The sequence below is a fragment of the Saccostrea cucullata genome, unplaced genomic scaffold, assembly GCF_032062105.1.
Source record: "Saccostrea cucullata isolate Sc308-1 unplaced genomic scaffold, CSIRO_AGI_Scuc_v1 ctg1145, whole genome shotgun sequence".
Taxonomy (NCBI): Eukaryota; Metazoa; Mollusca; class Bivalvia; order Ostreida; family Ostreidae; genus Saccostrea; species Saccostrea cuccullata.
The window spans coordinates 89,388-101,489 of NW_026919948.1; the positions used below are offsets into that span (position 1 = coordinate 89,388).

Sequence of the window (12,102 nt, forward strand, 5' to 3'; positions counted from 1 at the left end):
AACATTATTTCACATCTTTAAAAGTATATTTTAAAGAAGAATGACAAGAACAAACCTTTATTTCATTGACATTTCTTTTGGAAATCAACGAAATAACATCAAACTTACACAATTTATCGGAGATAAAGGATTAAACAGTCCATCAAATCAACTCAATGTACATATATAAAAAGACATATATAGATGTCCAAATTGTTTCATTCAGCACGTACTTAATTCTAAGTATTAATTCTTAATTCTTTTTGGCAAACGAAGCAGTTTTTCTCGACATAAATCTTCAGAATTTTAATTCAGTTAAGACCCTCCTTTCTTCTGTGTTTCTATTTATCTAATAACAAATTGGCAATTGTACTAAAATTGTCCATCAATGACATGACAAATGTACCATTAAGTTATTACAACTTATCTTTTGTAAAATGATAGATTAGCGACCTATCAATAGACAAAGAGTGATACATAGTGTATATAATCAATAGAACCCTCCCTAACACCAGAACCCCTGACCCTGGTGGCCATAAAAATTTACAATTTTTAGCATTTGTAAATCCTATTGATGTTTAACAAAGTATAATCCTAACGTGGTGGTAATTAACATGAATGGATCTAGCATGTGGGTTTATTTAATACCTAGGAGCAGAGAAGAAGATTTTCAAAGAATTCGTGTATTTTCACCCAACCCCCCCCCCTCACCCACCCACCCACCTGGAGTATAAGGCCTTAAATTTCCAAATTTATTGAAAAAATGATTTTGGAAACACACGCCTGATCCCAAAGAAACAGAAACACTTATAAAAATGTACAGGAGAATATAAAGAGAATGGTCTAAGGGAAATGTCTACAATAAACCACACAATCACGCACGAAAAAGGATTTTCAAGTTTTGAAAGTTCTTTTTTTTGTGCTTATCAACAAAGTTCTGAGTGTGATATTTGTTAGAGTTGATGTAACCCTCCCCCTTCCCCAAGAAAAAAATATGTGCAGCCTGAGTATAGAGTACATATTAAATAAACTTTTGGTTTAATTATAAGTGAGATAGTTTTTTTTAAAAAAGAGGCAGCAATTTTACATTGAGGTTGTTTGGTTCGCTGACGTACGTAGTCGAATCGCATCCTCGAAGTATCAGCAATATGAGTGTGTATGTCAATGGAAATGGATATTTTTTTTTTAAATTGGTAACGTCTCTCTCTGACCGGGAAATGTGACTAAGGTATTAAGTATCAGTCACCTGAAGTAATCGGACGGTGACTGAGGCCATTTGGCGAATCGGTGTGGGTCATCGGTAGAAAATAAGTTGTAGTTAAAAATCAGCGATGTCTACACCGATGCCCCACATAGCTCCTCATCGGCAACCCAGCATTAAAACATCTTTCAAGGACTGGCCGATCATCATCAAGTGTCCGTTGAATCTGAGGTCATCAGGGGGTTGAGTGGTGGGCAAAAGACAAAGACCGATGATCGGTCGATGTTCGACCAAACATTGGCCCATAGTCGACCGACGTACGAACGATGAGCGATGCAATATACATTGGCCGATTACCCTGGGACATCGTTTTATGAATAGCAATGCATCGCTGGGACTTTGTAAGTCCGACCGGCAACCAAAACATTTTTATCCAAAAAACGCATTGGTTGCCCATCGTATACCCCATCGCTGGATAATGTGACTGATACTTTAAGGACTACTAGGCTGATGTGGACCGATATGTTGGGGCATCGCTCACACCACGGATTACCACCGATTACCACCGGTCTACAACTGCTGACTGACCTTTTTCATAAAATTGTTATGCAATTTTTCACACACTTAAATGTCTACATATTTTCCTGACTATCCGATCATGACAGGGGCAGATGACGGGTGTGACCGGTCGAAAGGGGATGTTTAATCCTCCACGACATCTGATCCTACTTCTGAAGATTTTAGAGGTCCGTGCTTGCTCTGTTCCCTATTTGTATTTTTTTAGTGGACTTTGAAGTTTGATACTTTTAGTTATCTCCAAATTTCATTCAAATCTTGGATCAACCCCAGCACCTTTTCTCATAGACATTAAATGTTATAGGTATAACGTAACCTCAAAGGTCAAGAGGTCACATCCATACCCAGAGGAAGGCCATTTTACAGGAAATATTAAAGCCGTAGCTGCAAACCAATCAAAAGTCATAGTTTTTGCAGATGAACAGGCATTCAGACGAAACAAAAGCATATCTGTACCCCTCATTTTCGATTACGGTGGGATAAAAAGGAAAGTGGGAGGAGGATACATACCCAAATGCTTCTGAAATGTGCATGCGTTACCTAAATATTTGAAGTTAAAGAGAAACATATCCATCATTCCATCATTTCATATCAATTCATTTTCTCAGCCGGGAGGTGGAGGTCAAGAAAATAAATCTTTCATTTGATTCAATCTTTTGTAAATATAACCTCATGATTATTTGCATGCATCCTAAAAAAAAATCAAATTATTGATTACTTCCGATTTGTTGACGTATATAATTGAAAAATAGATGAAATTAAAGAAGGTATGGACTCTCTGGAAGTATATTAAAATTAATTTAATTCTCAGATAGATAATAAATCGTCTACACAAACATCATTTTACGATCTACTTAACTATATGATATATATATATGGAGATAATAAACAGTATTTGATGCATACAGTGTAGTCATCCATAATAATTTGCGTTTTTTAATTATTTCTTTTTGCGACGCATTCTTATTCCATTTTTATAATAATCATTATTTTATTAAGAATTCCATGATATTAAACACGAAGAGCTTTGTTTACCAAATGTATTTCATGGAAGTTGATCCATTCGAGTACAGCATAAATAGGATTTGTTACTTGGGGGGATGTGGATAAGTTCGTTCAGGCAGGGGGTCTGAGGACCGTCTTAAGGCCCCCAGTAGGTCCAGGGCGAAGCCCTGGAGGGGCCCATGGGGCAAAGCCCCCGGAAGCTCCTGGGTTTTCGTGTATTTTAAGAGTAAAACCTAGCATAATAATAGTGCACTAGTATTCAGGTTAGTTATGTACCAAAGTACGGCATTATAAATACTAGTCATGTCATACTTTGAATGGTGGGGGCCCAAGGGGCGAAGCCCCAGGAAGCTCCTGGGTTTTCGTGCATTTTAAGAGTAAAACCAGGCAAAATGATGGTGGCATTGCTTATAGTTATGTACCAAAGTGCGGCATTATTAATACTAGTCATATCATACTTTGAAAATTTTAAGGGAGGGGGGGGTGCGCCCCCCACGCCCCCCTTTAAATCCGCCAGTGACTTGTATGTACTTTGTATGTCCTGCGCTAGGGGTTGGAACAGAGTTTGAGTGAACAAAATTTAACGTCAAAAGTTCATTTAGACAAGATGTGTTTGTGAAACACTATGCGCCCGTCGACAGCAAAGTTCGAAAAGCAATTTTTAACATATACACAGTCAAGGTCACACGATCATTGTCCTTGGTGTCATTTGAAAGCACTTGATTAGTGGAGTATGCATACCAAGTATGAAGTATATCTCCTATGGTTCAAAAGTTATGGCAAAAGTTCGAAAAAGCTATTTTTAGCATATAGTTACAGTCAAGGACACAAGATGATATTGACCTTGTTGGCATTTGAAAGAACTTGATTAGTGGAGTATGCATACCAAATATGAAGACTCTATCTTCTATGGTTCTAAAATACTGAGTAATGGCGAAAGTTCAAAAAAGCTATCTTTAACATATAGGTCACAGTCAAGGTTACAAGGTCGTTGACCTTGGAGTTATTTGAAAGAGCTTGTTATTGGAGTATGCATACCAAATATGGAGACTCTGTCTCCTTTGGTTCAAAAGTAATGGCAAAAGTTCGAAAAAGATATTTTTAGCATATAGGTCACAGTCAACGTCACAAGGTCATTGACCTTGGTATCAGTTGAAAGTGCTATAATTAGTGGAGTGTGCATACCAAATATGAAGTCTCTATCTCTCACAATTCAAAAGTTATGGCGAAGCTTAAAGTTGACAACAGACAGTCAAACAGATAAACAGACAGATAGGACAAAAACACTATACGCTCCGAATCTATCGATTCGGGCGCATTAAAATAAATAAATAAACAAGACTATTTTCAATTTAGTGCATAACTTCCGCTCTGAACGTTAACACATGCAATACATATGCAGTAATTAATACTTGTACATACAAGGTAGTGCTATTAACAATTTCGGTTTGGTTAGGCCTAGTGCAGTTGAATTGGGATGGAATAGCTGGGCATCAGCGAGGGAAGATGCAAAGGACAGGGGCAGGAAGAGGCTTCTCTCAGAACCAAATTTTACTCTGTTTCATACATGTACATTACCCTGATTTAACAATACTGTGATACTGCAACAAAAAGTGAAAAAGGACAACTGGCTTGTCAATGAACATTACAGTAATAAGTTTAATGTTTAGAGGAAAAACTTTTAAGTGAGAGAGGATCCTGATACAATGTACGATGTTCATACCTGGCATGTACAGTATGTGTGACAAAAGTCACAAAACCATTCTCAGCATATTCTATGATTTTCGACAATGTGCCTCGTCATTGATATTTGAAATACCTTTTTAACATTGGTGATAATTTTTATGTCATGTTGTAAATTTTGAATTTACCGGGTAGCAGTAAATACAAAATTTACATTGAATGAGAGAAGCCTGGAATTTTGTATTTTATATGAACGTTACCTGTGACGACACATTTCCGAAAAAGCTAACATTTTTGACTTTATGAATTTTAACCTAGATATTGTGCCTATAGATATTCAAAATGTTCAACTTGGGTCATAACTTTTGCTTCAGAAATAACAGCTAGGATGTGCATATTTTTTCACGTGCATTACCTGTAACAAGTTCTTATGTATTTGATAATGTTTGACCTCAGGATATTTATCTTGAAATTTGTTGCAATTTTAAGAACTCAATCTTTGCTGCATCAATTTATATGATTGTTATAAAGAGATGATAAGAAACAATTTAAAAAACGGTGTATTTTAATGTGCATGAAAGGAAACCTTTTTGTAACAACAACAACAACAAAAAAATCGGGCGGATCCAGAAAGGGGGACACAAAAGGAGGGGTGTCTGGACGACTGAGGAATTTACAAAGCAATGGAATTTCCATGATGAATTTACGAAAAAATTCAATTTGTACCCCTTCTAGAAAACACGAACTCCTTTTCTGCTTTTAGAATTGGTAAGGAGACTCGTCCATCATTGACTACTTCCCCATCACCGGCCACCCCCACCACCCATGAAAATGGATTTTCTGTTGTGCTGAGAAAGGTTTGTTTACCTGTCAATAAAGCCTAACATTTCTTACGTTAAGAGTTGATATGGTAACCCCCCCCCCCCTGGAAAAATCTTAGATCCGCCCATTTTGAATATATTACATGCAAATAAATTGATAAAACCGATTCATAATTGGAAAATTACTCAGTATAACATTTTTGATCCTCTCAATGTTAGAAACAACGTTTGTTTTAACTAATCTTTCACTAAAAACGGCAGCTAAAGTTTGCGTTATAATATAATCAAAATAAAGTCCTTCGAAAAAAAAAATCAATGATGTTCCAGCCTCAGCAGCAATGAGAGCTGTGCTTCGCGGAGTAGTTTCATCTAGCCTCGATTTCGATATCCATCCTCATTTCCGTGATTTGCCTGTTCTATAGAAATGGTGGAATATTTCACGAAAGATTTCAATGGTGTGACAACTTTCAGGCTGTCACGTTAACTATGTGCACGTTGGCAAGTTGTATGTTGGACGGCGTATCCCTTCCAAGTTTACGGTTTCAATTAGCGAAGTATAAATGCCATGTATTCGATTAAGTAGACGAAGAGTGTGTCTTTCAATGGAGAATACAGTCGATGGAGGTGGTGCAGAAGAAGACAAGTCGTCCGGCTATATGATTGAAAATGAACAGGGTCACGGCCATTCGTTCATTAAAAAGACATTTCACAAGCCTACGTATTGCCACCACTGCACCCTGATGCTCTGGGGCCTAATAGGCCAGGGATATGTTTGCGAAGGTAAGAAATAACGGCTGCATTAATTTATTATGACGGCGGATGAGCTTTTCGGTTGCAGGTGCAAAATGTACCGTCAAAACAAAACAAATAAAGAAATTTAGGTGAAATATCGTATTTGAATGATCAAATTTTAATGTTGGAGAGAGAAAATGGACATGTGGATATTATTGCAGGGTAGGCAAGGTCTCTGTAGTTGACCGGTGGATGCGATACGCTGAAACGTTTCTCGATGCTAACGATCAATACACTACAGCGCTGGTGTACTGACAAAATAAGCAGCTAATGTAAACATCTCGAATGAAGCCTCATTGCTCGCTGTCAACGATTTTTTCTTGGTTAGACCAAGTGGAGGGAGAGAGTATTATAAGCGCAAACATATTGGCCATATCTTCATATCATAAGAAAAATAAAATATTAGCATATATGTTTTGTTGTACAATTCATTTCACATGATTTTATAACATGGCATTATACTATCAGATGATTTACAGTTTACCTTTTATTTCACAAAATATCTGTAATTTAAAAGTACAGATAATCACATTAGATTTAGCAATATGCTGGAAGTATTGATCAAATGTCAAGCAGATTTCTATCTCACATAACCTTCACATTCCTTGTTTGACATGAAGGCAGATCAATACCCTCATATAAATTTAAAAACTGTAAGCCATATGTGCATCTGAGCAGTGTATTTAGAGGGTGTAGATTAGTGATGAATATAAGCATGAAATAAAATTTATTTTTAGTTTCATTTTTCCATTTTCTGTCAGCATTTGAAACTAAGGTCATAGAGTAAAAGAGAAAACGTTGATATATTAAGAAACATTTTTTTTTTATGACTAAAGCTCATCACACATGTGAAGGTCATCAGGAAAAGTCAAATTTAGGGATTTATAAAAGAAATTCATCAAACTTTCCCCAGTCCTTATTAAAAGTTAGTAAAGTATGGAAAGAAAATTATGGAGCTTGACCTGAATATTAAAACATTTAATTTACATAACTTAGATTTTTCTGACTTGAAAATTTTATCAATCCTTATAAACAGTTTTCTGATCAGATTTTGACAATTCAGTATTTTAAACATGATTAAGGACTAAAGGTGCTATTTTGATTTATATTATTATTGGCAACAGTTTGGTAACCTGAACAGGCAGACAGAGATCCTTTTAACATTTCAAAGTATATTAACTTAAACTAATCATGCGAATTAATTACAAGGAACAGTACAAGTAAAAATGTGGAAGATTTCTTACTGTATGATAAATATGCACGGTATATGTAGAAAGAAATAGAAAGAAGTCTACAAGTTACAACAGAGGAAGCTTTGAAACTTAACTGAACTTTCAGCTCGAGTCCAAATGGGGATTTAAAAAAAAAAAAAAAAAAAAAACCTGGTTCGCTAAACTCCTCTGATATATTGTTGAGTAACCCATTCATATTTTGTAACATATGTTTTGTGAATATCACACATTATGTGCAATAAAGTAAATAAAATAAATTTTGATTTTCTCTGAGAGAATAAAAACTTAAAAAGTGGAAAGTGAGGTTAAATTTGTAAAGTTTTGAAATTTATTCAACCAAGATTGGAAATGAATTTATACGAAATACCTAGTAGACATTAAAGGCCCTTGGGAAACAGGCTCATTTGAGAGTTTTATTTTGTCTCTCATCGTTGTTGTAAGCGTCGTCATCATTAACCTTTTCTCTCACCTGGAGTGAGATTTTCTGATCAAAATTTGTCCATCCAATGTCTTTTGTTGTCATTATACTGGGTAGTAAGATTTTTACAATTTCAGCTTTTTTTCCAAAACCACTTGGTCAATTTCAAGTAAAATCTTGGCACAGAGTATCCTTAGATAAACTACGGGTAGTTTCAAGTTTGTTCATATAAGGAGTCACACCTTTTTCAAAGGGGGGATAATTAAGAAATTGTAAAAAATAATAATAATTTTAAATAAATAGTAATAATAAAAAAAAATAGAATACATGAAAGCCTCCTGACACGGTACAGAACTACAGATTTAAGTTTGTTTATATCATGACCATCAGGAGTTGGGTCACCATGTGTAAAAAATTTTTTTACATTTGTGTATGATTAAAAAAAAAATTTTTCTTCTCAAGAACAACAAAGCCAGTGTTAAATCATATTTATTTGGAAGCATCACCAGGTACAATAGTGTAAATTTAGAATTATTCAATTCATTTCCCCATTGGGTAAGGTGGGTTCACAATAGGCAATGAAAGTTTTACATAGGAATATATTATACAAAAATTTTATAAACATCTGCTTAAGAACAAAGTCATGACCAGTCATGAACATTAGCATGGAAGAATCCTCATACAGGTAGTGAAGATTCAAGTTAATTTTTCTTATGACATCAGAATTGTGGAAAACTTCTTCAGATAGCCAGTCATTTGGACCTGGCAAGAAGAGATAATAACCCTGTCTGAAATGATTTCAGCTCAAAAGTTTTCAGCTTGGTTCAAAAGATAAACTCGCAAAATATGAAAAAAAAAAAAAGAATAACATCTACTGTATACAGGAAAATTTTCACCCCTTTTGCCCTTGTCTCAAGTGGGCGAATTTAAAACGGCAAATTTAAAGATCACACCATTAATTCTTAAACAGAACAGTGACTGGACGAATTAAAAACAGGGCATCATTGTTCGTAAGTGTAAAAGGGCAAAAATAACATGGGGCGAAAATAACTTGTATACAGTATTTACTTCAAAATGATTAACATTCAGTCTCTTTTCAAGTCCTCTACCATTTTATAACACTTTTGGAAAGGGTGACAAGGCTACCATAATTTTTATGCCCCCTTTCGAAGAAGGGAAGGCATATTGCTTTGCTGTTGTCTGTCGGTTGGTCTGTCAGTCCACTTAGTTTCCGTTCATTTTCTTCACAACCTTTGCAAGTACTGAAATGAAATTTAGTATATTGATTTATCAGATGAATATCTAGGTCAAGTTCTGTTCTGGGTATGATTGCGCCATTTTTGACCAAGTTATGCCACTTGGACTTAGAAAAATTTCATTTATTTGCAGTTTCTGTTCATTTTCTTAGCAGAGGTTGCACATACTGAAATGAATTTTAGTATACTGATTTATCAGATAAATATCTAGGTCAAATTCTGTTTTGGGTATGATTGCGCCATTTTTAGCTCACCTGAGCCGAAGGCTCAAGTGAGCTTTTCTGATCACATTTTGTCCGTCGTCCGTCCGTCTGTCTGTAAACTTTTCACATTTTCGACTTCTTCTCAAGAACCACTGGGTCAATTTTGACCAAACTTGGTACAAAGCATCCTTGGGTGAAGGAGAATTTAAATTGTTAAAATAAAGGGCTAACTCCCATCACAAGGGGAGATAATCAAGAAAAGACAAAAATAGGGTGGGGTCATTAAAAAATCTTCTTCTCAAGAACCACTGGGCCAGAAAAGCTGAAACTTATATGGAAGCATCCTGGGGTAGTGTAGATTCTAAATTGTTCAAATCATGACCCCCGGGGGAAGGGCGGGGACACAATGGGGAATCAAAGTTTTACATAGAAATATATAGGAAAAATCTTTGAAAATCTTCTTCTCAAGAACCACTGGGCCAGAAAAGCTGAAACTTATGTGGAAGCATCCTGGGGTAGTGTAGATTCTAAATTGTTCAAATCATGACCCCCGGGGGAAGGGCGGGGACACAATGGGGAATCAAAGTTTTACATAGAAATATATAGGAAAAATCTTTGAAAATCTTCTTCTCAAGAACCACTGGGCCAGAAAAGCTGAAACTTATGTGGAAGCATCCTGGGGTAGTGTAGATTCTAAATTGTTCAAATCATGACCCCCGGGGGAAGGGCAGGGCCACAATGGGGAATCAAAGTTTTACATAGAAATATATAGGAAAAATCTTAGAAAATCTTCTTTTCAAGAACCACTGGGCCAGAAAAGCTGAAACTTATGTGGAAGCATCCTTGGGTAGTGTAGATTTTAAATTGTTCAAATCATGACCCCCGGGGGAAGGGCGGGGCCACAATGGGGAATCAAAGTTTTACATAGAAATATATAGGAAAATCTTAGAAAATCTTCTTCTCAAGAACCACTGGGCCAGAAAAGCTGAAACTTATGTGCACATGGAAGGATCCTGGGTTAGTGTAGATTTCAAAATGTCTAAATTATGATCAGTGGGGTAGGGTGGGGATGCATTATGTATTACAAGGGGGAAATCTGGTAAAGAACAGAATGGTCAAAGCTTCTCAGGTGAGCGATGTGGCCCATGGGCCTCTTGTTGATCGAGTTATGCCACTTGGACTTAGAAAAATTACAATTATTTGCAGTTTCCGTTCATTGTCTTTGCAGAGGTTGCACATACTGAAATGAATTTTAGTATACAGATTTATCAGATAAATATCTAGGTCAGGTTCTGTCTTGAGTACGATCAAGCCATTTTTGACAGAGTTGTGCCCCTTGGACTTAGAAAAATTTCAATTTGGGGGGGGGGGGGGGGGAGGGGGCATAAGTGTTTTACAAACATCTCTTGTTCCTCTTATGTTTATGACCTGATTTAATGAAACTTGATACCCAAGCAGAGCTGTGGAAAACTGCCATTCATGCCGGCAAGACCAGCAAAAAATGCCTGTGACCGGTAAAAATGCTATCAATGTCGGTCCAAATGACCAATCTCTGTCTTTGTTAAAGGTTTTTGGTTTTTTCCATTTTAATTCAGGCCTATCATCGGCGCATTTCCCAGCTTAATTATTGTACCTTATATACGATTGCACAATACTTTTTCTTTGCACGAGATCTAGGCTATAGGAAAGGAAAGCGAAACCAGCATGTCTCGCGTAACCTTTTAAATTTACAAATAGGACAGAATTAGTAGAAAACATAAAAAATTTAAAGATAAAGGCAGGCTAAATACCTGGGTATGTAAAACATTTCTAAAGAAAAATTTCAAACACAGTTAAGGAAAGCGGTAAACCTAGTACTTCCGTCGTTCCCGATTGTCCCAGATTTAGTATTTTTTTTCATCGATTTCTTGATGGTGGTATCTTAATTATCGATGCACAGAATTTTTTAGACTCGTTTTCGAGGTAAAATATATTTGCAAATGCATTCACGTTTTAAAAACATTACGTTTACTATGCAGAATTATCATTGACACATGCCCAAAAGTGATGAAATCTAGTATTGTAATAAATGCAAAAAATGAAAACGGAGACTGAATGTTATTATTAAGTAAAGTGTTATTAAGAAAATAAATGTTATGCTTTTCTTTTTAATTTTGCAACTTACTATTTCAGACCGGCAAAAATCACTTCGGACTGGCATATCTTGTCTTTTTGCCGGTCCGAATGACTGGCTTTTTGAAAAAATTTTCCACAGCTCTGCCCAAGTAAACTTAACCACGGATCATTCATGATGCTGCAATTGCTACATTTTCGAGTCCAGGTCTTGCATTTATTTTCCTAACGATAAAGACAAATTATTTAAGCTACAGTCTCATCAGAGACTCCTTGTTATACATGTACCCCCTGTGAACAAAGTTTTTAGGGATATATAAGAAATACGTTGTCCGTCTGTCTGTATGTCTGTGCAAACTTGTTTTTAGGGATATAAAGGATATATGTTGTCCATCTGTCTGTTTGTCCGTGCAAACTTGTTTTGGATATAACTTTGTTAGGAGAAATGCTAGAAGCGCCGACTTTTACAATGATTTCCTATGAAGTAAGAGCATGTCATGACCTTGATCTAAGGACTTTTAGCAAATTCATGGTCACTGGCAAAAGCTATAGATTTTAGAAGTTATGTGGAGAACCACTTAAAGCTCAGACTTGGTTCACAAAATGCTTATCAAACAAGGGTGTGACATGAATCACTGAAAGCTCATATTTGGTACAAAGATTGCTTGTTATCCAAGTGTATGACCTGAGGCCTGTTCAACAGAGTGAGCGCTCACGAACATTTCTGTTGGAGGTATAAGGAATTTTGGCGAGTGCTTGCAAACGTTCACTTTGTTGAACAGGCCTCAGATCTTGACCAGCTCATTCTGGCAAGTTGGAGATCA

The 12,102-nt window shown here is 36.2% G+C and overlaps 1 protein-coding gene across 1 annotated transcript in view; it reads left to right on the plus strand.

Moving 5' to 3' along the window:
* The first annotated feature begins 5,652 nt into the window (after positions 1 to 5,652).
* Positions 5,653 to 12,102, plus strand: part of LOC134240859 (diacylglycerol kinase theta-like) — a 29,931-nt gene continuing 23,481 nt past the window's right edge. Inside the window, exon 1 of the mRNA XM_062722947.1 lies at positions 5,653 to 6,045. Within this exon, the coding sequence (XP_062578931.1) occupies positions 5,826 to 6,045 (220 nt within the window). The 5' untranslated portion in view covers positions 5,653 to 5,825. The remainder of the gene's footprint in view (positions 6,046 to 12,102) is intronic.